At 43.3% G+C, this 27,196-nt stretch overlaps 1 protein-coding gene across 1 annotated transcript in view; it reads right to left on the bottom strand.

The window, feature by feature from the left end:
• The window catches only part of IQCH (IQ motif containing H), a 197,492-nt gene that overhangs the window by 33,868 nt on the left and 136,428 nt on the right, over nt 1–27,196 (bottom strand). The window contains exon 13 of the mRNA XM_032244599.1: nt 4,670–4,840. Coding sequence (XP_032100490.1) covers nt 4,670–4,840 — 171 coding nt within the window. The remainder of the gene's footprint in view (nt 1–4,669; nt 4,841–27,196) is intronic.

The raw sequence follows: 27,196 nt of genomic DNA, 5'->3' as shown, positions 1-27,196 counted from the left end.
GGGAGGCTGAGGCAGGAGAATCATTTGAACCCAGGAGGCGGAGGTTGCAGTGAGCTGAGATAGATCGCGCCATTGCACTCCCGCCTGGGCAACAAAAACAAAAACTCCGTCTAAAAAAAAAAGATTCTGCAAGAAAAAGACCTTTTACCTGAAGTCTGTAGTACAGAGAAATGGGCCTTCCTGTGTCCCCATACAGGAGATGTCCCCACTTCAGCCATCCACAACACATGAGGCTGTATCTGGGCCAGGCTTTCTATAGGCCCTGGAAAATCAAATCCCCCAAGTGACCCTGGGGATCATTTAGCCCTCCCTTATTTTATAAATGAGGAAACTGAGGCCAGAAGCAATTATCAGAGCTCATGATCCTTCACTCCCAGACCAGTATTCTTCACTCCAAATTTCCACTGGCCACATTTGGAATTAGTGGGAATTTCAGAGGTTAGCCTTTTCTGGTAAAACTGGAGAAAAAAATAAAAGACAAAATATTCTTGGTAGAAGTCTAGTCTTACTAAACTACCTTTCTAAATCACAATCTAACAAGAATGCTTCAAGCTAAATAAAGGAAGCTGAAAATACTCCTTTTCACTGGAGAATATAATTTTGCTTCAGCCACAATTTAAATTGATTTAGTTCTGAGCACCAGCACTTGAAGTGTGGAACATATTCTATTTTCACCATGATACTTGTTTTGACAGTGATGCATTTCAGTTGACATAGTTGAAATCCTTATGTAATAAATCTCTGCCTGAAAATTAATCATGTTTATAATATTCTGAGAATTAATAACACCCATTGCTCAAATCATTAACTTAAAAAAGGAGCTTCCAAAATCTGTTCTCGGCAGTAAGGGACCACAAATAAATGAATGTTTGATAAAATAACCCAAGTAGCAGTTTAACAAGCGTAAACTTGAATGTGGCTGCAATAACACAGAACTATTGTTTAAGGGTTGGCAGAGGCTGATGAGGTTCTTATTTCAGTTACGAAGCAGGCATCCACATGCATAATGAACTGCTCTCTGAATTATTAATGTGTTGCTTATTTAGCCTCATCTGTCTAGAAGATAATGTATCCTAACTCTAATGAGTGATTGGTTTTGTACATAATTACAGTAGCAGCAGTAGCAGGGAAATGTGTGCCTTCAAAGAAGGAGTTCTAAAAATAAAGTCATCACATAAACTCTGTTGCTGTTGCATTCTATCAAAATCAAACCCGAAACATTTGAGAATTTATAATAAATTACAGAAGACAGAATCATTATTAACATCATAATTTAACACAAAAGGTTTTACTTAATCATTCATTACAGATCATGTGCTGCTAAAATGTGTATAAATGACTTGGGTTGTGTTTGCGGAGATGTTCCCTTTTGGACAGTCACCAACCGTGGTCTTTCAGAAAGAGAGAGGAAGAGTGAAAACTGACAGAAGAGGGTAACGATGGATGCAGCTTGGACAGAACGTTAATTGAAAGTTAAAACATTGTTAGGCGATTCCTTTTCATTTCTAAAACATGCACGTCTGGGATGATTTATCAGGCCTTGTTCACACACGTTCCAGTTGTTCTTTGCGGAGGTCAGTGAATCAGAAACCCATTCACCTGGTCTAAGTGGGTCTGAGTGACACTTCTGCCACCTGTTTCTGAGATGAGACAACTCTCTGAGAGTCCAGGAAGGTGTCTGCTTTCCTCCTATACAGCATATTATTAAAGAAAAGGGCCCACACTGGAAGCATTTTATAGGCACTAGTTCTGAATGCGCTCTCATTATCAGTGTGGTTTCATCTGTGCGTTTTCTTTTTCTTCAATCTTCAAAGGGGTTTATGATCACTGCCTGATCATAAACTTGATGGCATCATAGTCTGCTCACCCTTGTTCAGAGGCTTCGATTTGCTTGTGAATTGGGCTGTGTGTGCCTGTGCACATGCTTCTTTTAAAAAAAATCCCTGAGCATGTGTGTATACATGCACAGGAGCATGTGTGCACAACACAGACACAGTGGCTCAAGGCTGGGAACATCTGTTTATATCTTTCTAAAACTAAAAGTGTGTTCTCAATTTATTCCTACATCAGAAAACCTACATAGCTTTTCTCCCGTGATCGAAGAGGCATTTGCCTTATTGAAGATCATAACGCCTCCCTTTTGTACACATAGAGTTTCTAAAAGTGTTTAAGACTTGATCACAGGAGAGTGTTGCCTATAGCTCGGAATGAAACCTATAGGCCACATGGGGATAGTGGGACAGTGCTTCTCATTCAAAGCCCAACTTCTGCTGACAGCCTTCTGAAGCAACATACTTAAAAGCTGCAATTTATTGTCTTTGGAAATTGGTGCTGAATATCACTTTGCTTCCAGCTTTTTAGTTTTATTTTATTTTATTTTTGTTGAGACAGAGTCTCACCCTATCACCCAGGCTGGAGGGCAATGACATGATCATGACTCACTACAGCCTCAACCTCCAGGGCTCCAGTGATCCACCTGCCTCGGCCTCTGCAGTAGCTAGGGTTACAGGCATGCCTCACCAAGCCCAGCTAATTTATATATTTTTGTAGAGACAGGGTTTTGCCACGTTCCCTAGGCTGCTCTCAAACTCCTAGGCCAAATGATCTTCCCACCTCGGCCTGATTACAGGGGTGGGATTATAGGGGTGCTGGGATTACAGGGGTGAGTCACCATGCCTGACCCTCAGCTTCTTGCAGAAATGACGGAGAGTTAGGTTCACTGGCCAGAAGGGCTCAAGTGTCACTGCTGTCTCTCCCTCTAGCATTGAACATAGTGTCTCGCACGTCCCTCGGGTTAGGATGGAGGCCACAGGTGGAGTTGGACCTGAAAGCCTCTTAGCAGGGTCCTGGTCATAATTAAAAGAGGTCTGTTCCTCCTCTCCAGCCCAATTGTGCTTCATTTCTTACAAGGAACGAGATCAAGGGGATTTCTGTGAGCAAGGTCCTTCCTGGTACCTCACTGGATGGGAGGGGGAAGAAGGAGGCTGCCTGAGCACCGCCCCCCACAAGACATCAGGTGCTCTCCTTTTCGTGACTGCAGAGATCCTGGGAAGAGTCAAAGATTACTCAAATCCAGAGGTGTCTCCTGGACCCAAAGGGGTTCATCAGACAGGCAGGAGACCACTTGGAAAAGGCATCTCTGGGACATTTGTGTTGGGTCTCTTTATTCACCAGAGTTTCTCTTTTATCTGTTTGACATATTTGGATTTCAAGTAGAGCTTCGTTTGCAAAAAAAAAAAAAAAAAAAAAGAAAAAAAAATCAACAACAAAAAACAGCGCGAAGCCCACTGTTCTAAGAGAAGGCCCAAGAAACCCTCTGGCAGCTGTGAGGGCAGCGTGGCCACAGAGTCCTCAATACACCCTTGCACAAAGGGCATCTGGTCCCCTTGACCTTTGTTCTCGCTCTCCATGATCGACCTCGCCTGTCCAACCAAGTACCCACTGTCCCCACAGGTCTATGCCCTTTGTTACTCAGGGTGCTGAGGTTCGTAACCTGCAGCCAGCCCCAGAACTCTGGCCCCAGCCCCATCACCGATGGTGCTAGCGATGAGAAGGGAGGCGGTAGCTGTGGGAAGAGGCGGATCATGACGGGGCTCCTTAAGCAAGCTGGGAAGTGGGATTTTCCTGAAGATCACAGGAGTCCATTGAAATCACACACACGGGAACAACACACTCAGGCTGGCTTTTCAGCTTGCCACCTTGACTGCTGTGTCTGTTTAGGCTGAAGGAACAGATGGGGCAGGGAATCTTAGTGAGGAGGAATACAGGTGTGAGATGGCAAAAGCTGAAACTAAGACACTATCTTTGTGCAGAGAGGAGGGGTCAGGTTAGTGGCATCTTAGCAGTTAGGCTCAACACGACCTGCTTGCGGAGGGGATGTGGGACTGGGGGTTATCTAATCAGCCTCTGGCTTGACGACCCACTAACAGGAAGTACAGGAAGAATGACAATGCAATGCAGTTCTGGAGGATTCTTTTTTTGAGACGTAGTCTCTCTCTGTCACCCAGGCTGGAGTGCAGCAGTGGGGTGATCTCTCTCAGCTCACTGCAACTTCCACCTCCTGGGTTGAAGCGACTCTCCTGCCTCAGCCTCCCAAGTAGCTGGGCGTACAGGTGCATGCCACCAGGCCCAGCTATTTTTTTTTTTTGTATTTTTTTTTTTAGTAAAGACGGGGTTTCACCATGTTGGCTAGGATGGTCTCCAACCTTTGACCTTCTTATCCACCTGCCTCAGCCTCCCAAAGTCCTGAGATTATAGGCATGAGCCACTGCGCCCAGCCAACTCTGAGGATTCTAAGCAGAGATGTTCCATAGGATTTTGGACCTATGAATCTGAAGCTCACAAAAGAGAGTGGGACTAGAAAAATATGGGTTTTGTGAGAAACAGCTGGTAGTGGAGGCAATGGGTGTAGGTGTACCTGCCCAGGGAAAGGAGAAGGGAGCCCCACGTTCTTTCGCACTTCCACAGACTGCAGCTTTGTTCGGAATGCCTTCCCCCTTTCCTCTGGCCAATACATTCACATTCCCAGACCCCGCTCAGACAGGCCCAGTGACTTGCCTGAGGCCCTTTCTTCTTCCTGTACTCAAAGGGCCTGGCTCCTAGACAGGGCTCAGGCAGTGGCAGTGAGTGCTGCTGAACCAGGAACCTTCAGGAAGCATCTCTTGCTTACCGGCACTGACAGCCCACTAATGCGGTTGCTTTTCTTCTTTTCCTTTGGAATGAAGCGGGGCACTTCAAGGGTGTTCAAACTGCAGTCCAGATGGCCGTTTGTCAGGTATAAGGTGAGCTGAGTCAGGGCCAGCTGGTCACTATAGGCGAGGTTAAGGCCCGTTGCCCACACCTGATTAAAACAGGAGATGTAGAAGTGAGGTGAGGGTGAGATCAGCACACAGTAGTGAGGGCCCCAACTCTGCCTAACTAGACCAAACCACATCAGTGGCCACATGTCTTAATTGAGTAGATGTTTCCGCTTCTGTTTCTACATTGTGCAACTGGAAAATGGAGTCTGATTCTCATCAGAAGATTCGAGGTTCTTGCAGGAAGTTACAGAAATACTCGGCTAAGACAACAGAGATGCCGAGTCTCGAAAAGCTCATGTTGACTTTGATTTTTCTGCCCATGGCCTACAGGTCAGTGCAGCTGGTCAGTGCCAGGTTTTCTACTGAGAAAATGCAGCTGGACAGAAGCTTCAGAGAGTGGGAAGCTACAGTAGAGCAGAAAGAGGGGAAAGAGTGACGAATACGAGAAAGGCCAGTTTGCCCCGATTTTGGAAAAAGCCGTGACAGCCCCTCTGGGAACCTCAAGATGATATTTAAGGGAAATTTATGGTTGGCCTCTAAGTCTTAGGTCTGCCCCCATTTTCTCATGAGTGCAGGGTAATCTTATTTTACCAATCCTACAACCTCACAGTATTCTTAATTGTCAATTGGTAATAATACCTTATCCTACCTGTAACACAGTGTTATTAGAAGAATAGTATGATGTAATAAAAATAAAAATGCTTTAAAAAATAGATGTTAGTTACAAGTTAATGTTAACTGCTAGGCAACTGAGTAATGTCCATTAATTCCTTTAACAAATATTTACTGAGCATCTACTATGTGCTAAACTGGCAATGATAAAAGGAGGTCACATGTTACTTCTTCCCTCTCCTGTGGAAATCAACCTTCATTGCGCTTGTCATCCTCCATCCTCATAATGAATCCAGAAGCACCCCCGGAATCCTCCTCAGTTCAGTGTTCAAGGGATATCATCGTCCCAGTCACTGGAGAGTCAAAGGTAAATAGGCATCGGCCCTGCCATCAGGAAGTTGAAGACAGGCTGGACACAGTGACTTATCCCTGTAATCCCAGCACTTTGGGAGGCCGAGGCGGGACCAGTCTGGCCAACATGGCAAAACACCATCTCTACTAAAAATATAAAAATTAGCCAGGCATGGGAGCATGCACCTGTAATCCCAGATACTTGGGAGGCTGAGGCATGAGAATCACTTGAACCCAGGAGGTGGAAGTTTCAGTGAGCCGAGATCACACTACTACACCCCAGCCTGGGTGGCAGAGCAAGACTCCGTCTCAAAAAAAAAAAGGTGAAGACAGATACATATCCAATTAAACAATACAGTGTTATATATAATAAAATAATGAGATGTACCAAAGTACTGTTGAAGCAGAAAGAAAGGACAGAATGGGTTTGTCTAATGACATCAGGGCTGCATCATGAAGGTGACATCTGAGCTTTAAACAAACAACAAAAACACGACAGGCCCCATGTATCAAGTACCTACAGGTTTTATGAAGCTGGGTGCTTCATAAACATCTCAGATCTCTCTGGCAGCCTGAAAAATAACAAGCCCATGCCACAGATGAAGAAACCGAGGTTCAGGGAGGTACCCAAGTCCACTGAGTTAGGAAGTGGTGGTGTTGGGATTTGAATCCAATTCTACCTGGCTCCAAGTCTACCCTCTTCCCATTTCCTGATCCTGGCCCAGCCAATCCTTATCCTGTGTAATAATTCTCCAGCGAAATTAAAAGCTAAAGTTGCAGAGGATCAGAACATGTTTGTGTTTAACAGAAGACATGCCATGAAAACGTCTTGTGTAGAAACATGAAGTATTTCTGGAGCATGCTGTAATTAGCAGTAATGCATTTTCACTGTAGGAAGTTGGAAACTAACACATTTTCATGAAGACTTGATTAAACAGTTTTTCCCTCTTAGAAGGCCTACATTCGCCCCACTCACCAACGCTGTGTGTTAAAATACATAATACATCTGCCCTAGAGTGGACTCCTCTCAAACAAATCTAGCAGTGAGTGACTTGAGTAAGCATTGAATGTAAATGGCATCATTATAAGGATATTAAGAGGTCAAGCTGTCAAGGCCCCTTGCTAAACTGAAGCTAATTTCAGGAGTCATATTCGCACAGTAATGCCCGTTTATAATAGCAAATAAATCACATTTGCAACAATTGTTAAAACTAACTGCCAAGTATCTGTTCCAGTTGTAAATATCCTATTTGTCAACTTAAATATTTCCTGCTGTATGGCATGAAATGTAAATCAGATGGGGACAGCTACTTTCCCTTAATATGAGAAAGTGAACTTGCTATTCTTGTATGTCAGACTTTATTTTTCAGAGTTTCTATTTTGATGTTTTAATGTCCTTGGTCAAAGGGAAACATATGTCACAAACATTATGAATATTTATGTTAATAATATTAATGCTTTGGTAATAAGGATTTTAATAAGAAGGCAGCACAGTGTAGGGAAAGAGTGAGAACCAGGCAGTCAGAGAGCTGAAATCTGGCCCTCACAGTGGGAAATGGAATGAGTTGGTTAAGCTCTCTCAATCTCAGTGTCTTTTTTTTTTAGCTTTTAATTTATTATTATTATTATTATTTTTGAGACAGAGTCTCACTCTGCTGCCTAGGCTGGGGTGCAGTGGTGTGATCTCACCTCACTGCAACCTCTGCCTCCCAGTTTCAAGTGATTCTCTTCAACCACAAGAGAATCATGTGCCACCACACCTGTCTAATTTTTATATTTTTAGTAGAGACGGGGTTTCACCATGTTGGCCAGGATGGTCTCGAACTCCTGACTTCGTGATCCGCCTGCCTCAGCCTCCCAAAGTGCTGTGATTACACGAATGAGCCACCATGCCCGGCCCTTAAGTGCAAAAGGAGCAAATGATACTACTACACAGGATTTTGGAAACAAAATAAATGCACATTAAATTGCCTTATAAAGTTCAGTACAGGCTGGGTGCGGTGGCTCACACCTGTAATGTCAGCACTTTGGGAAGCTGTGGGAAGATTGCTTGAGGCCAGGAGTTCGAGTTCATCTTGGGCAACATAACAAGACCCCAACTCTATTTAATAAAAATAGGGAAATAAAATTAACTAAACAAAAAAAAGTTCATTACACATGCTTTTTATGATTACTAATCATTTCCTTTCAGAGCAAATTCTTAGGAGGCACATTGTCCGTTGTCTATGTTAGCTATTAGCTCACCCCTTTAATAACTGTTTTCCCCACATGTAGTTGTTCTATTCAACCTCACAACGACTCAGTCCAGGGGTGGGTAGGTTTGTGCAAGGCTGGTATTACTCTATTTCCATTTTACTGATGAAGACAGTGAGATAAAAAAGCAGCCTCAGAGTTTGCCTAAGATCATGGGGCATGGACCACAACTCCATGTTTCTAGAGCTGAAATACTTTTGCTTCCTCTGGCTGCCCTAACCCCTTGGTTCTCAAAGGAAACAGGAGGACAAATTTTCTTAAGCCTTTTCCTCAACAGCAGGCTTGCCTGATTTGCTCAGATAATTGTTCTGTTCTCCATCTGGTCTTTCCATTGAAGACACCGCCTGAGGCATGCTTGTTTTGTGCACAGGGGGTCCTATCTCCCCCTCTAGACTGTCAGCCCTTTAAGGGAAGCTGCCAAGTCTTTGTCTTTCTGCAGCACCTAGTGTCTGGGGCAGGGCATGTGGCAGAGTGCATTCGAAATTCCAGGGTTTCACTGTGAACTCCTCCTTTGTAACTTTTAGGGAATGAGATCCAGGTGCGTCACTTGAGGCTGGTTTCAGACTCAAATGCAGCCAATATTCACTGAGCGCTTCTTCCGTGCCAGACCCATGTGTTCTCACACCTCTCATTTAATCCTATTCTTGGATTTTTAGTAGAGACAGGGTTTCACATGTTGGCCAGGCTGGTCTCAAACTCCTGACCTCAAGTAATCCACCTACCTTAACCTTCCAAAGTGCTGAGATTTAGGCATGAGCACTGCACCCAGCCCATTTAATCCTATTCGTTATTTGGTACTCTGATGTTAACTTTAGAACCTAATCTCTCAGCACTAGGTATCCTTGTCCCACTTTAGGTGATCAATGATGGGGACCTGAACAAAGCACTATGAGTGGGCATGGGGGATGTGGATGGATTTAAAGTGTTTGTACGGTGGCTTCAACATTACTTGATTGTGATGACTTATAATAACTGGCTTGACAGGCTAATTGATTAGATGTGAGGGTGAGGGAAAAACATCACTGAAAGTTAGGGCTGGAAAGAACTTTAAAAATCACCTACTACAACCAGGCGTGGTGGCTCATGTCTGTAATCCCACTACTTTGGGAGGCCGAGGCAGGCCAATCACCTGAAGACAGGAGTTTGAGACCAGCCTGGCCAACATGGTGAAACCCTGTCTCTACTAAAAATATAAAAATTAGCCCGGCAGAGTGGCGGGTGCCTGTAATGCCAGCTATTTGGAAGGCTGAGGCAGGAGAATCGCTTGAACCCAGGAGACGGAGGTTGCAGTGAGCCAAGATCGTGCCACTGCACTCCAGCCTGGGTAACAGATCAAGACTCTGTCTCAGGAAAAAAAAAATCACCTAATATAGTCAATTATAAATGGAGTGACTGTGGAGTGAAAGGTGAAGTGGTGGCCCTAGGTTGCAGAGTCAGGTGCCAAAGGTGAGTGATGAGAACCTAAGGTGTCTCAGCTGTCAGTCAGACACCACTTGTTGCTAGTTGTTTGACTGGTTGATGATATTCAAAGGCCATTTTGTTGAAAATGGTTAGAATGCCAGATAGAGTTATACAAAGGCCTTTAAAGCACAAGGAATACAAAAAAATCATCATCTCAGCATTACTTATATCACTGGGACACTGTCGCCGTCCCAGCATTTTGGCAGTGGCTAAAAAGATTATGACACATCCAAGTGATGGGATAGTCTGATATAATTAGAGACAGTGGCTGTGACTTTTGATGATTTTGGAAGATGTGCAAAAAGGCAAGAAGAGGACAGAAAGTTACATGAGCAACACGACTTCAGCTTTGCAAAACTAATATATGAGGAAAAGACTAGATGAGAATCTCACAAAATGTTACCAGTCGATGTTAACATTAGCAGAACCGTAACTGCAATTGTATATAGACTTTCACGTATATTCTAGAGCTGCGCTATTGAATACAGTAGCCACTAGCCATATGTGGCTACTGAGCACTTGAAATGGTACAAATACAGATCAGATTTTGAAGACTGAGGATGTAAAAAAGGATGCAAAATATCTCATGAATAAGAAAGTGTTAATAATAAGACAATAATAAAGCTGCTGCCTTGACCTCCTGGGCTCAAGCAGTTCTCCTGCCTCAGCCTCCTGAGCAGCTGGGACTATAGGTTTGCACCACCAAACCTAGCTAATTTTTTTTTTTTTTTTTTTTTGTAGAGACAAGATCTTGTTGCCCAGGCTGGTCTCAAACTCCTGGATTCAAACGATCCTCCCACCTCAGCCTCCCAAAGTGTTGGGACTGCAGACCTGAGCCACTGCGCCTGGCCAAATTCTATTCCCACTGGACAGGTTGTAAAGAAGTGCATTGTGGCCGGGTGTGGTGGCTCACGCCTGTAATCCCAGCACTTGGGGGGGCCGAGGCGGGCAGATCACAAGGTCAGGAGTTTGAGACCAGCCTGGCCAACACAGTGAAGCCCTGTCTCTATTAAAAATACAAAAATTAAAGCCGGGTGCGGTGGCTCAAGCCTGTAATCCCAGCACTGTGGGAGGCCGAGGCGGGTGGATCACGAGGTCAGGAGATCGAGACCATCCTGGTCAACATGGTGAAACCCCGTCTCTACTAAAAATACAAAAAATTAGCTGGGCATGGTGGCGCACGCCTGTAATCCCAGCTACGCAGGAGGCTGAGGCAGGAGAATTGCCTGAACCCAGGAGGCGGAGGTTGCGGTGAGCCGAGATCGCGCCATTGCACTCCAGCCTGGGTAACAAGAGCGAAACTCCGTCTCAAAAAAAAAAAAAAAAAAAAAAATACAAAAATTAGCTGGGCATGTTGGCGCATGCCTGTAGTCCTAGCTACTCAGGAGGCTGAGGCAGGAGAATCACTTGAACCTGGGAGGTTGAGGTTGTGATGAGCTGAGATCATGCCATTGCACTTCAGCCCCAGCAACAGAGTGAGACTCCATCTCAAAAAAATAAAATAAAATAAAATAAGAAGTACATTGTAACCTGCAAAGGAGCAGGGCCAGTGGGGCAGGGAGGGCAGAGGTGCTGCAGAGGCCCCTGCTCTCCACTGTCCTGACTCCTACTGTGCTGGATGCCATGTGAACCACAGCTGGATTGGGAGGCCTGGGCACGTGAGAGCCAGTGGACAGGGCAGGAGTCAGGCAGAGGTGAGCTTGCCCAGAATGGTTCTGTTCCCAGGATCTGGGCTGCAAGCGTTGGGATGACAATGTAGTGATATGCTTCTGTGTGGGGAGGGGTGGGAGAGAAGCCCGGTCTTGAGCCCCTTTTGCCTGAGGTGTTCTAGGCAGATGGAGGCTGCCTGCTCACCCCTGCTGCTTCTGCCTCTTTCTGGTGACAGGCGGGATGAATGGGTGGCAGAGCACACAGATGTGGGCAGATGTGCTCAGGCCTTACATTCTGCGCAAATTAAGTTCTTAGCAAACGGTTTGGTGTTGCCTCTTGCCACCCTTCTCTTGTGGACAGCAGGGCACGTGTGGAACTTAGAGACTGATATATGGATCAAATAACACTCACTGAAGAATCAGGATTTCCGATCTTTACAAACCCACAGATGCTCTGCAGACTCACCTCAAAGTTTTCTTGTCTTTTTCTCTTTTTCTTTTTGTAAGAGGAAGAACCAGAGATTCCAGACAGGATAAATGACCCACTAAAGGCCCCAGCTTTCTGTATCAGGGTCTGGGACCTGTGACCCACAAGAAGTTGCCTCTCTGGGCCACACTTTCCTGACCAATCACTCACTGGGGATAGTAGTCTGGGTGAATCCTCTCTCCGTTGCCTTCAGATGTATCTATGAGGCTAACAGGGAATTGTGTATATTTATCATACTGTGGAGAATTTTTAAAATGACAGGTCCTCCAATAAGCCAACTCTGAGACACGCAGCACTGAGAATTCACCCACCCCAGAAATGACATCAGGCCTTCAGAGCAAACTGTGATACACGGCCCATCATGCTCAATAGCTGGTTGGCCAAGGGATGTGGGAGTCACCTCTGCCCATGCTCACAGCGTTCACAGCCCCAATCCGGCAGAAAATCTAGCATTGGACCACTTGACTTTTTTCTAGAGGAAGACCAAGCACTCAGTCATCGGCCCAGCTCCTCCGGTTGGTGGAGAATACAGCCACGGGTAGGCCATGGGTCCCTCTGCTTTTACTGGTTTGGCTAAGTACAGAGCCAAGGGCTTACTTCCTTCTTACAACTGTGGAGGCTGGGAATGCACTGGAGGGGGCTGAGTGGAGGAGTGATGTGAGCTAACTTATGTGACTCTGACTGAAGTGACAAGAGCCCGTGAGGGGGCGAGGATGGAAACACGGAGTCCCGTTAGGAAGACTTGCAGTCATTTGGGTGAGAACGATGGTGGCTGGACCACTTTGGTAACTGGAAGGTGGGAGAAGTGGTTGTATTACAGGTATTTTTCAAAAGTAGAGCCAAAAGGACTTATTGGTGGATTGGACATGCAGTATGAGAAAAAGGAGTCAAAAGTGTCTCCAAAACTTCCACCTTGAAGAAAAGGGAAGGATGGTGTTACCATTTCCCACTGGGGTAGAATGCTAGAGGAATAGCTTGGGGGGTAAAATCAGGATTTCAGGGTTGGGGGTGTTAAGTTTGAGATGCCTTTGTTAAACCATGTTATAGAGGGTGGGTTGGAATCTCAGGCACCTTTTCTTTTTTTGAAGCTGTAAAATCAGGAGGATGTGCGTGGCTAGGCTCTAGGGATAAAACAGAATCAGTTCCTGAGAGGGAGGCAGCTTTTTCTCTGCTCTCACTTCTGGGCCTGGGGCTCCAAGATTCTCCTGGGTTGGTGAGAAGTGAGGTCTATAGGACCTGAGGCCTTCCCCAGGGGACGAGGCAGAGGCAGCTCAGCCCCTTCTCATCCCATTTAGGCCAAGATGCAGTAAGGCGGAGATGGATGGGGCAGCTTGGTAGGGGAAAAGCAGCAACAGCAGCTGGAGGGTAATGAGATTGGAAGGGACTGTGGCTTGGGAGAGACAGACAGTGCCCTGGACCAGAGTCACAGGACCTTGCTGGGAGTGCTGGCCTTGTGGTCTTAAGCCATTTCTTTCCCCTCTCTGGGCCTGTTTCCTTGCCTATTAATACAGGCCTGATGGGATCTATCCCTTAGCAATATGTGTGGGTACAGTGGCTAAATGAGACAATGTGTCAGACTGTTACTACAGAGGCTGGCAGACACAAATCTGTTTTGGGTCCTGACTACTTCTTCCCCATCTGACTGCTGGGAGCAGAATTGGAATAGGTGTAAGAATTCACTTGGTTCTTGACTTCCATATCTTGCCTGCTTCTCAGAGACAGGGAGCACATTTAACTCTTTGCAGATGCTATTTAAATACAGGCTCCAGAATCCCAGCTATTATAAAGAGAACAGGTTTTCTTAGGCAGTGACTAAATGACATCTCCTTTTCCCACTTGGATCACTCAATCTCCACACAGCATGGAGCTCACCATTGTGGTAAACAGCACATCTCATGCTTAATTTTAAAGGAGGTGGTACACCCCACTGTAAGCATTTTCAATTAGTAAAATATTAATGTGATTATGACATTTGGTAAGAGTTGTTTGCATTCCATTAAAATGCAATAGGCCCTCGGCTTAAGTCAATAGGCTGAGGGGAGAGCAGCCTCTTGGCTTGTTGCCACCTGGTGGCAGCTGCTGGGATAGCCCAGTCTTTTGGAGACGTGAAGAACAGCGGTTGTCCCTGTACAGCGCAGTCACCCTGGTCAGCAACCGAGCCTCTTGGTTTTCAGCTTGGAAGCCTTTCCCTCTGTCTCTAATAATCCTACTTATCTTTCTGGGCATGACTTAAATCACAGCTCCATGAAGCTATCTTTGAGCAACTAGAGCTTCCATCTCGGTACCAATCCCCCTGGACGCTGCTTTCTATGGGGTGTTTGGGGTGGGTGGGGTAAGCGGCTGCAAACCATCCGTGCCCCACCACTTAGCACTCAGGGCCAGGCGTACCTAAGGCTTCCATGATTTTCAAAGGCCTTCAAAACTTTTGGATTCTGAAAAAAAGAGTTCCTGGTTCCCAAATATAAAAAGAAAACTGCAAAATAACAATGTTTTAAAAATATCAACAAAATGGAACATGACAATCACGTACAACACACTTATATAGTTATGTCTAAATCACGTTCCATGATTATCCTTATGGAAGAGATGAAATGGATTTCAGTACATTTGATATGATGTAGGGTGGAATCTCTAAAACTAAAAACACTCAGGGCTCAGGGAGGTCTTAACCAGCACTGTCCTGGCAGACTGAGGATGATCTCCATCATTCCCATCTCTTCATTTTATGGGTGAGCACTCTGAGAGGTGAAAAGGCTTCTTAGGTCCTATATTTAGGGGAGGAAGGAGAATCAAGGCCCAAGTTCCTGACTTCCAGGTGAGTTCTTTCTATAACACTGAATTGCCTGCATGAGTAGATCAACTTTTCAGAGTGCCAGAAGTTTCTCTGTGACTTTGGAAATTCTTTCAGGATATGCAGAAACTGTATCTAAAATGAATTTGAGGATCGAAAATGGAAAATCTTGAAACTTAAACTTTCATCAGCAGCAGCTATATTTACATTTTTTATCTTTGTAAAAAAAAATCACAAATCTTTTAATATACTTTTTCCTTCACTGCTTCCTTGCCTGAGTTTCTTCTGCAACCTCTATAAATTTATGACCCTACCTGTTACTTTCAAGACTGATGGCCCAGCTGCTAACATTTATAAAAATACAGAATTACATACTTTTTTTTTTTTTTTGAGCAGCAGTCTCACTCTGTCACCCAGGCTGGAGTACAATGGCGTTGTCTTGGCTCACTGCAGCCTCCACCTCCTGGGTTCAAACAATTCTCCCGCCTCAGCTGCCCAAGTAGCTGGGACTACAGGCATGTGCCACCATCCCCAGCTAATTTTTGTATTTTTTTTTTTTTTGGTAGAGACGGGGTTTCACTATGTTGGCCAGGCTGGTCTCAAACTTCTGACCTTGTGATCCACCCGCCTTGGCCTCCCAAAGTGCTGGGATTACAGGCATGAGTCACCACGCCCGGCACTTATTTCTTTTAAAGTATTTCTTTGCTTTTTTTATTATAAATTTTTTGGATGCTCCTTTATTTTAACATTAAGCATGAATTTATAAGAAACATGAAAACCCAATTTTTATAACTTATTTCAGGTTTCTAGGACTAGTAATTGTATATGCTCCCTCTATGGCAATTCAATATAGTAATCCCATACTGTAGATAGTTATTGGCCCTTTTTAATTTCCATGCTATAAATGGCAGGGCTGGTGAAAAATTCTCTTGGTTCAGAAGTGCTCCTTTACTGTCACTGCAAATGATCTCCAAAAGCCTTCTGTGAGGATTTTGAAAGCTGAAGAGTTCTTGTTCTGTAGATCCCATTGGGGAAGATGACTGTGAACAGCCTTTGACGACGATTGTGCACAGCAAAATCCTCTCTCAGTAAGGATGTGCATATGGTATTGGCCCTAATCGGAGTAGTCGGTTGCCTGCTCAGTTCCCCTTTCCTTCCCAGTTTTCTTGACAATTACAGGAAACCAGAATTTTTCAATAAAGAACCTCAGTTGCAGAATATATAGGCAAAAAATATGAACTGTCAGAGCTATGGCCTTAGAGTTGGTCTAGTCCAGTCCCCTCAAACCCTAGGCATGAGGCTCACAAGGGGAAGAGACTTGGTCAGGAGCAGAGTTCAGACCAGAGTTCAGAGCCCTTGAGTTCAAATTCAAGGCAAGTGTGTTTACTTCTGGGAAATTCCTAGAGAGGAGAATGAGACTGAGAGCAAGAATCTCTCTTTTTCATACCTACACCCTGTAAAACACCCAGCGCAGCACTCCTGATAGAAGTAGTGCCCAATCAATCTTTGCTGGGCGATTCAATCAAATAACACAAGGGGAAAAAAAGTCTTCCTTGAAAACACAGACAAGAGATGCTCCTTCACACCCACAAGGATAGCTGGATTCAGTTATCCGAGAGATGGATCTGGATTCCATGACTTTGCCTCCGTTGTCCACAGACTCTGGTGTTTGAAAGATTTAGCACCCTGTCAGGCTAATAAGACATCTTTTGAATGGCAGCAATCTTTAGAAAGCTGCCATGAAGCTGCCATGTAGGACACACTCAAGGAGGGAGATGTGGGAAAGGAAAGGGGAAGGGAAACTGATGCAGATTAAAGGCCTATTAAGTGCGAGGCAGTGTGGTAAGTACTTGCTCATGTCATCCTCTGAACAACCTTATGAGGTAGGTATTCATACTCCCATTTTATGAAGGGAAAATGGAGGTGCAAAGAACCCAAGAAATATGCCAAGTTCCACAGCTCAGTGGCAGGGCGAGGATGAAGACCCAGGTTTGCCTAACCCAAAGGCCAGGTTTTCTCTACCATGCTTGATCCTGGTGATTGCTCTCAGCCTGGCAAGGGAAACAAATGCTTGGCAGAATGTGAGAGGGCACTGCAATGCTGGCAGCCACAGCAAGAAGCTCCCCAAATTGCCAGAGATTTCTGAAGCCAGGGAAGGCTTGTGATTTACTGTGGGACTGTGGGCAAGTCACTTAACACCTTTCTGTCTCACCTTTCCCTTTATTTGTCTCTAAAGCACTCTGAGAGCCTGTGATACAGGAGCTGTGTAAGGACAAAGAAATACTGTCCTTTAGTACAGGCAAAAAGCCAAGGTTCCTACCTGTGATCAATAAAAGTCCTGTGGCACTTTCCAGAAATGTGTGGAAAAACTTCAGGGCCCTGGGAAAAATTTCAATTGAGTAGCTGCTGGCTAAAAGGCACCCTGGAGTTCCACCTGAGTAAATGTTCTACAGTCCTGGCTGACCTGAGGTGCTTTGCTCACTATGGTAGGCCTCCGTTCTGCTGAGCTTCACCCCAGGGGCCGCTTTTAACTGAGAGGCTCCCTCTGATTCCATTTGCCCCTGGGTTTGTTTTCTAGCAAATGAAAGAAATGGCATTAAGGGTGGTATTTTCTTCCTCCCCTCCTCTTTTCTCCCTCCTTCTCCTCTACCTCTTCTAAAATTCAATCCACTGTTTCTCAATGTACAGCTTCCTCTCAGGAGAATACACTAGAACGCTATTGAGTCATGGCAGATAAGTGTAAATTCTTAATTTTAGCTCTACCTGTATCTGCTAAGCATTTAACACAGAATCTTTGAGGCAGTTTGTAGAAAATAATCATGAAATTACATTCTTCAAATTTCTTTCACTAACCAGTGAATAAAAAATATAAAATCTATACGTTGGTGCCGTCCCTCAAAATCTGGGATAACATATCTTTGGTATGCCACTAAGTCTTTAATATGAATGGAAGTTTCATAGTGCCATTTCTTTGAGAAATGTCTTTTTTTTTTTTTTTTTTTTGAGAGGAAGTCTTCCTCTTGTCCCCTGGACTGGAGTACAGTGGCAATCTCAGCTCACCGCAACCTCTGCCTCCTGGGTTCAAGTGATTCTTTTGCCTCAAACTCCAGAGTAGCTGGGACTATAGGCATGCGCCACCACGCCTGGCTAATTTTTGTATTTTTAGTAGAGATGGGGTTGGCCAGGCTGGTTTCAAACTCCTGACCTCAGGTGATCCCCGCCTGCCTCAGCCTCCCAAAGTGCTGGGATTACAGGTGTGAGCCACTGCACCCAGTTGAGAAATGTCTTTCTACTGAGCATCTTTAGAAATGTCCTTGTATCCTGCACACTTCCATTTAACTTCGGGAACGTAGCTGCCATCACATGGCATCTGAAACATGCTCCCTCCAGTCTGGGGAAAAGTTGCAGAGGACACGGTTGTCCTCCCTGGTGGTAACCGCCAGTGACAGGGGAACTCCGTGTTCTTTATATTTCCTACCTGTGTCCTCTGCATGGGATGTGAATGTTGTTGCATTATTTGGACTTATATGGTTCCTAACTTTACCTGATCAAGTTCCAGTGGGTGGGTTTAATAGCATTTACCTATTAAGATATTTATGGAGACATCTACAAAGATTAAAAAACAGGCCGGGCGCGGTGGCTCATGCCTGTAATCCCAGCACTTTGGGAGTCTGAGGTGGGCAGATCACCAGGTCAGGAGTTTGAGACCAGCCTGGGAAACATGTGAAACCCTGTCTCTACTAAAAATACAAAAATTAGCTGGGTGTGGTGGCACGAACCTGTAACCCCAGCTACTCGGGAGGCTGAGGCAGGAGAATTGCTTGAATCCGGGAGGCGGAGGTTGCAGTCAGTGGAGAGATCGCACTACTGCACTCCAGCCTGGCAACAGAGCAAGACTCTGTCTCAAAAACAAAACAAAACAAAAACCAGACATAAGGTAGGTACTCTGGGGTGGGATAGGAACGTAACATGATAGGGGAAGACAAAGGCTTTAAGAAGAGGAGCAATTTCATTCATTTATTTATAAGGGCTCGGAACAATAGGGAACACAATGAATCTTATGTTTAAGGAAGCAAAATATATGCTTAAAGGAATATAAATATTGCTAAAACAATTCCATTTATGCAAAAGATTCATGTAACTTGATAAAGGTTTTCAGGGATTTTAAAGGATTTTAAGTGCTGTGTTAGACTGTACTAGTAACAGATGTTCAACGACGTGTTTAAGTTTTTGTTTTACTGAAAAAGCAATGGATTATCTGATATTTCCTTTTTAAAAATATCATACCAAAGCCACCACTTTCTAAGTATAATTCAAATTCATTATTTCCAAGAAACATAAATAATTTAAAATGACAGAAGGACTCCTAAAAATAAATATTACTATGGTGGAACTAGAAGATTTCGTTTGCTAAATATCCCCTTCAGAATCCCGGGCTTTTGTGTCACTTCTTGTTCTTTTTCTATGAAGACAGATGGTGTCAGTAATTGCCTATATATTTAATTAAGTTAAAAAGCTACATAGTAAGGTTCTGGCAAGAAAGTTAGAAATTTTGTGCTATGAGAAAAGAATGCAAAGGAAGCAGACATTGGTAGCATAAGACACCATTCCTCACCAAATTCGTATTTTGATATCCCTATGGGCTGGAATGTGAGATTGCATTTTATCAAGCTAATTATGAGAATAAAGCCATTTATCTTGAAAGATAAAGCCCATAATATCTAGAGGGCATTTATCTTACACTTTTGACCAGCTAGATGAGAATGACCCTACCTGTTGTCCCCATCACCTCCTACCTTGTCCCAATACTTAAGTGGTTGTTCTAAACTCTTCTGAGACGCAGGTTTTTGCCTGGGATTTCTTACCTAGCAGGCTAATCATTGTAAAATTATTATGGGGGAAAAAGCAGTAGCTACTTGTAGAAAGTGGTTTGGAAACTGACTTAACCATTCTTGGGGTGTCTGTTTTCAATGTTTCCATCCCGTGAATCCACCTTCTGGCTTAATGGCAATATGGCACTCCCAGCTGTGGTGCTGTCTATGGGCTGCACATTTAAACTCTTAAAGCTTAAAAATGGCTACCACAACACTGATTTTATTCCGTTTCACTTAGTCATTAACATTTAATGATTACCTTATGTGCTGAGCACAAGGATGGAATATATTTAAAAAAAATAGGAGATGTGTTTTCTGGCTTTAAGCTGTTCAGCTCAATTCAACAAGCATATTGAGGACATTATAAGAGAAACATACATTTTCTTTGGTGATAGCGGTGGAGGGGGAAGATATTTACAAAGCAAGTCACTATCAATCCAGTGCAGTACCACAGTGAGTATCTGTTATGAGAGAAAGAAAGAACGCAGGTTTGGCAGCCAAACAAGTCATGGTGTGAACCCTGGATTTGCCACTTAACAGCTGTGTGACCTTGAACATATCACTCTAGCCTCAGTTTCCTCATTTGTAAATTAGGGGTACTACTACTTCTCAGGAGGTGAGGCTTAGGGTTACTACATGTAAAATACATAACAGAGTGCTTGGCACATGTCAAAAATACAGTAAGTAGTTAATATTATTAATAATGAGTCTGGCCATCAGTGCCATACTTCAGATCTGAGCTAGGGCTAGAGGATAAAGTGGCACTTGAAGGGGGATTATTAAGGTGAATTTCCATGTGAGTTGGACTTTGAAATATGTTTCGAAGGAAGAGAAGTTGTTTATCAGCAGAGAAAAAAGGAAAAGCAAATTGTAGGAATGAAGGCAATATGTGGGAGGTAGGATGATAATGCATTTATTTTATTTTATTCCGTAAATTATTGGGGTACAGGTGGTATTCGGTTATGTAAGTTCTTTAGTGGTGACTTGTGAGATTTTGGTGCACCCATCACCCAGGCATTATACACTGCACCATATTTGTGGTCTTTTATCCCTCACTCCCTCCCACTCTTCCCTTCAAGTCCCCAAAGTCCATTGTATCATCCTTATGCCTTTGCGTCTTTATAGCTTAGCTCCCACATAACAGTGAGAACACACAATGGTTTCTCACCATTGGTTTTCCATTCCTGAGTTACTTCACTTAGAATAACAGTCTCCAATCGCATCCAGGTCACTGCAAATGCTGTTAATTCATTCCTTTTTATGGTGGCATAGTATTCCATCGTATGTATATGCCACAGTTTCTTTATTCACTTGTTGATTGATGGGCATTTGGGTTGGTTCCATGATTTTGCAATTGTGAATTGTGCTGCTATAAATATGCATGTGTAAGTATCTTTTTCAATAATGACTTCTTTTCCTCTCGGTAGATACCCAGTAGTAGGACTGCTGGATCAAATGGTACTTCTACTTTTAGTTCTTTAAGGAATCCCCACACTGTTTTCCATAGTGGCTTACATTCCCACCATTCCCACTGGCAGTGTAGAAGTGTTCCCCGTTCACTGAATCCATGCCAACATCTACTGTTTTATTTAAATTTTTTGATTATGGCCATTCTGGCAGGAGTAAGGTGGTATTGCATTGCGGTTTTGATTTACATTTCCCTGATCATTAGTGATGTTGAACATTTTTTCATATGCTTATTGGCCATATATTGCTTTGGCTCTCTGGGCTCTTTTTTGGTTCCATATGAATTTTGGAATTGTTTTTGCTGATACTGTAAGGAAGGACGGTGGGATTTTGATGAGGATTGCATTGAATTTGTAGGTTGCTTTTGGCAGTATGGTCATTTTCACAATATTGATTCTGCCCCGCCATGAGCATGGGATATGTTTCCATTTGTTTGTGTCATTTATGATTCCTTTCAGCAGTGTTTTGTAGTTTTCCCTGTAGAGGTCTTTCGACTCCTTGGTTAGGTCTATTCCTAAGTAGTAGTATTATTTGCAGCTATTGTAAAAGGGGTTGAGTTCTTGATTTGATTCTTCACTTGGTTGCTGTTGGCGTATGGAAGAGCTACTGATTTGTGTACATTAATCTTGTTATCTGGAAACTTTGATAAATTCTTTTATCAGTTCTAGGAGCTTTCTGGAGGAGTCCTTAGGGTTTTCAAAGTAAACAATTATATCATCAGCAAGCAGTGACAGTTTGACTTCCTCTTTACTGATGTGGATGCCCTTTATTTCTTTCTCTTATCTTATTGCTCTGGCTAGGTTAAAGAGGATCTATGTTAAAGAGGATTGGTGGGAATGGGCATCCTTGTCTTGTTCCAGTTCTCAGAGGGAATGCTTTCAACTTTTCCCCATTCAGTGTTGTGTTGGCTGTGGGTTTGTCATAGATGGCTTTTATTACATTAAGGTATGTCCTTCGTACGCTGATTTTACTGAGAGTTTTAATCATTAAGGGATGCTGGATTTTGTCGAATGCTTTTTCTGCATCTGTTGAGATAATCATGTGATTTTTGTTTTTAATTGTTTATTTGGTATATGACATTTATTGACTTGCATATGTTAAACCATCCCTGTATCTGTGGTATGAAACCCACTTGATCATGGTGGATTATCTTTTTGATATGTTGTTGAATTTGATTAGCTAGTACTTTGTTGAAGATTTTAGCATCAATGTCCGTCAAGGATATCGGTTTGTAGTTTTTTTGGTTGTGTCCTTTCCTGGTTTTCGTATTAGGATGATGCTTCATAAAATAGGGAGGGTTTCTTCTTTCTCTATCTTGTGGAATAGTGTCAAAAGGGTTGGTGCCAATTGAGTGTCTGGTACAATTCTGCTGTGAATCCATCTGGTGTTGGACTTTTTTTTGTTGGTAATTTTTAAATTACCATTTCAATTTCTCTGTTTGTTATTGGTTTGTTCATGGTATTTAATTCTTCCTGATTTAAGCTAGGAGGGCTGTATTTTTCCAGGAATTTATCCATCTTTTCTAGGTTTTGTAGTTTATGTGCTTAAAGGTGTTCACAGTAGCCTGAAAAATTTTGTATTTCAGCGGCGTCAGTTGTAACATATCCTGTTTCGTTTCTTAGTAAGGTTATTGGGATTTTCTCTCCTTTTCTTGGTTAATCTTGCTAATGGTCTATCAATTTTATATATCTTTTGTAAGAACCAGCTTTTAGTTTCATTTATCTTTTGTATTTTTTTGTTGTTGTTTCAATTTTATTTAGTTCTGCTCTGATCTTGGTAATTTCCCTTCATCTGCTGGGTTTGGGTTTGGTTTATTCTTGTTTCTTTAGTTACTTAAGGTGTGTGCTTAGAGTGTCAGTTTATGTTCTTTCAGTCTTTTTGATGTAGGCATTTAGGGCTATGAACTTTCCTCTTAGCACCACCTTGCTGTATCTCAGAGGTTCTGATAGGTTTTGTCATTGTCATTCAGCTCAAAGAATTGTTTAATTTCCATCTTGATTTTGTTTTGATCCAATGCTCATTCAGGAGCAGGTTATTTAATATACATGTATTTGCATGGTTTTGAAGGTTCCTTTTAGAGTTGATTTCCAGTTTTATTCCACTGTGGTCTGAGAGAGTTCTTGATATAATTTCAATTTTCTTAAATTGATTGAGCCTTGTTTTATGGCCTATCATATGGTTTATCTTGGAGAAAGTTCCATGCATTGTTGAACAGAATGTGTATTCTGCAGTTGTTGGATGAAATGTTCTGTATATATCTGTTAAGTCCATTTGTTCCAAGGTATAGTCTAAATCCACTGTCTCTTTGTTGACTTTCTGTCTTGATGACCTGTCTAGACCTATCAGTGGAGTACTGAAGTTCTCCACTATTATTGTGTTGCTGTCTATCTCATTTCTTAGGTCTATTAGTAATTGTTTTATAAATTTGGGAGCTCCAGTGTTTGGTGCATATATGTTTAGGACTGTGATATTTTGCTGTTGGGCAAGGTCTTTTACCATTAAAAAATGTCCCTTTTTTGTCTCTTTTAACTGCTGTGGCTTTAAAGTTTGTTTTGTCTGATATAAGAATACCTATTCCTGCTCACTTTTGGTGTCCATTTGCATGAAATTCCTTTTTCCACCCTATTAAGTTTATGTGAGTCCTTATGTGTTAGGTGAGTCTCCTCAAGGAGCAGACGGTTGGTGAGTTCTTATCCATTCTGCGGTTCTATGTCTTTTAAGTGAAGTATTTAGGCCATTTACCTTTCATTTTAGTATTGAAATGTGAGGTACAGTTACATTCATCGTGCTTTGTTTGCCTGTATACTTCGTTTTGTTTTTTGTTTTGCTTTTTAAGTTGTATTTTTGTTTTATAGGTTCTGTGTGATTTATGCTTTGAAGAGGTTCTGTTTTGATGTGTTTCCAGGATTTGTTTCAAGATTTAGAGCTCCTTTTAGCAGTTCTTGTAGTGGTGGCTTGGTAATGGTGAATTATTGCACCATTTGTTTGTCTGAAAATGACTGTATCTTTCCTTCATATATGATGCTTAGTTTCACTGGCTACAAAATTCTTGGCTGGTAATTTTTTTTTTTTTTTTTGAGGAGACTGAAGATAGGTCCCCAACCCCTTCTAGTTTATAGGGTTTCTGCTGAGAAATCTGCTGTTAACCTGATAGGTTTTCCTTTATAGGTTGCCTCATGCTTCTGTCTCACAGCTCTTAAGATTCTTTCTTTCATCTTAACTTTAAATAACCTGATGACAATGTGCCAAGGTGAAGATCTTTTTGCAATGAATTTTCCAGGTGTTCTTTGTGCTTCTTGTATTTGGATGTCTAGGTCTCTAGCAAGGCTGGGGAAGTATTCCTTGATTATTCCCCCAAATATGTTTTCCAAGCTTTCAGAATTTTCTTCTTCCTCAGGAACGTTGATTATTCTTAGGTTTGGTCGTTTAACACAATCCCAGACTTCTTGGAGGTTTTGTTCATATTTTCTTATTCTTTTTTCTTTGCCTTTGTTGGATTGGGTTAATTTGAAGAACTTGTCTTCAAGCTCTGAATTTCTTTCTTCTACTTGTTCATTCTATTGCTGAGACTTTACAGAGCATTTTGCATTTCTAAAAGTGTGTCCAATGTTTCCTGAATTTTTGATCATTTTTTTCTTTAACTTGTCTATTTCCTTGACTATTTCTCCCTTCGCTTCTTATATCGTTTTTTGGATTTCCTTGCATTGGGCTTTGCTTTTCTCTGGTCCCACCCTGACTAGCTTAATAACTAAACTCCTGAATTCTCTTTCAGTTAAATCAGGGATTTCTTCTTGGTTTGGATCCACTGCTGGTAAACTAGTGTGATTTCTGGGGAGTGTTGAAGAAAACTTGTTTTGTCATCTTACTAGGGTTGGTTTTCTGGTTGCTTCTCATTTGGGTAGAATCTGACAGAGGGAAGGTCTAGGGCTGAAGGCTGTTGTTCAGATTCTTTTGTCCCACAGGGTGTTCCCTTGATGTAGTACTCTCCCCTTTTTCCTATGGATGTGGCTTCTTGTGAGCTGAACTGCAGTGATTGTTGTCTTTCTTCTGGGTCTAGCCACCCACTGAGTCTACCTAGCTCCGGGTTGGTACTCTGTGTTGTCTGCATATCGTCCTGTGATGTGAACTGTCTATCGGTTTCTCAGCTGTGAATGCCAGCACCTGTTGCAGTGGAAGTGACAGGTGGGGGGTGCAATAGACTCCATGACGGTTATTAATTTTGGTGGTTTAATGCTCTATTTTTGTCTGGTTGGCCTCCTACTCGGAGGCAGTGCTTTCCAGAAAGCATTAGCTGTAGTAACGTGGAGAGGGACTGGCGGTGGGTGGGGCCCTAGAACTCCCAAGATTATATGCCCTTTGTCTTCTGCTACCAGGGTGGATAGGAAAGGACCATCAGGTGGTGGTGGGACTAGGCGTGTCTGAGCTCAGACTCTCCTTGGGTGGCTCTTGCTTTGGCTATTGTGGGGGATGGAGGTAAGGTTCCCAGATCACTGGAGTTATGTACCTGGAAGGATTATGGCTGCCTCTGCTGGGTCATGTAGGTTGTCAGGGAAGTGGAGGAAGCCTGGTGGTCACAGGCCTCGCCCAGCTCCCATGCAATCCAAAGGGCTGGTCTCACTCCCACCATGCCTTCCCACAACAGCCCAGAGTCTGTTTCCAGGCAGAGGGTAAGACGGGCTTGAAAACTTGTCCCAGGCTAGAAAGAAAAGGGCTTGGTTCTCTCCCTGCCTGTGAAGTCCGCATACCCGATCTGCACCCTCCCCCGAGTTCTGGCCAGGAGGTTTCTTGCCCCATTCGAGTTGTTACAAACTTCAGCTATAGAATTCCTTCTCGCTGTGGAGTTCTACCTCTGGCACCCTCCTGTTGGATCCCTGTGGTGCCAGGCAGGAATGGGCTATTTGGGTATGCAGCGAGCTCCCAGGGCCTTTCTGCTGCTTCCTCTACCCCTGTATTTTGCTCAGATCTCTAAACTGACTCAGCACCAGGTAAAGTGAGAAACTTCTCTTGCAAACAGACCTTCAGCTTCTCCAGGGGGGTATGTGTTTGGGAGAAAAGGGTCTCCCTTTCCTAAATCCACAGTTGGGGCACTCACAGTATTTGGGGTACCTCCCAGGTCCTGCAGGAATAGTCTGCTTCCTTCAGAGGGTCTCGATAATGCATTTATTGAATATGGAGCCACCAAGCTCGTGTGTTCTGGAGAGTCTTGTGGACACGATCAATGAGAGAAGCAGTCAGGGGGTGCCATGTGCTGGGAGGGGGTGATTCAGGGTTGTCTTAAGAAATAGGCAAGGCCTTAAGCAAATTACCTTGTACTTTGCCACTCCAACATTTACATTACAGGTAAAATCAAGTTAAAATGAATATTAAGGATAATTTTGTAGAACTCTTACAACTCAGTAATAGCAAAGACCCCCAAATAATCTGATTTAAAAATGGACAAAGGACCTGAGTAGACTTCTTTTTTTCAGACAGGGTCTTGCTCTGTCACCCAGGTTGGAGTGCAGTTGTGCCATCTTGGCTCACTGCGATCTCTGCCTCCTGGGTCCAAGAGATTCTCATGCCTCAGCCTCTGAGTAGCTGGGATTACAGGCGCACACCACCACACGTGGCGAATTTTTGTATTTTTAGTAGAGATGGGGCTTCACCATATTGGCCAGGCTGATCCCAAACTCCTGACCTCAAGTGATCCACCTGTCTCAGCCTCCCAAAGTACTGGGATTACAGGTATGAGCCACCCTGCCCAGCCAACATTTTTTTTTGAGACAGAGGCTGGAGTGCAGTGGCACAATCTTGGCTCACTGCAACCTCTACCTCCCTGGTTCAAGCATTTCTTGTGCGTTAGCCTCCCCAGTAGCTGGGATTACAGGCTTGTACCACCATACCCAACAAATTTTTTGTATTTTCAATAGAGGCAGTGTTTCACTGTGTTGGCCAGGCTGGTCTCAAACTCCTAGCTTCAAGTGATCTGCCCACCTCGGCCTCTCAAGGTGCTGGGATTACAGACATGAGCCACCATACCTGGCCTGAATAGACTTTTTTGAAAAAACATACAAATGACCAACAGGTATATGAAAGGTGCTCAGCATCACTGATCATCAGGGAAATGCAAATCAAACCCACAATGAGATATCACTTGACACCTCTTTAGATGGCTATTATCAAAAAGACAAAAGATAAGTGTTGGTGAGACTATAGAGAAAGGGAACCCTTATCCATTGTGAGTGGGAGTGTAAATTAGTACAGCCACTGTGGAAAACAGTACAGAGGTTCCTCAAAAATTTAAACACAGAACTACCATATGGTCCACCAATTCCACTTCTGAGTACATATCCAAAGAAAATAAAATCTCAAAGCAATATGTGAACCACTATGTTCACTGCGGCATTAATCATAACAGCCAAGACCTGGAAACAACATAAGCATTAGCTGATGACAGATGAAAGGATGAAGAA

This window comes from Sapajus apella, unplaced genomic scaffold (assembly GCF_009761245.1).
Source record: "Sapajus apella isolate SASKATOON/1434 unplaced genomic scaffold, GSC_monkey_1.0 scaffold55, whole genome shotgun sequence".
NCBI classification, from domain to species: Eukaryota; Metazoa; Chordata; class Mammalia; order Primates; family Cebidae; genus Sapajus; species Sapajus apella.
The sequence above is the reverse complement of the archived record's forward strand: the minus strand, read 5'-3'. Positions and strand labels throughout refer to the sequence as shown.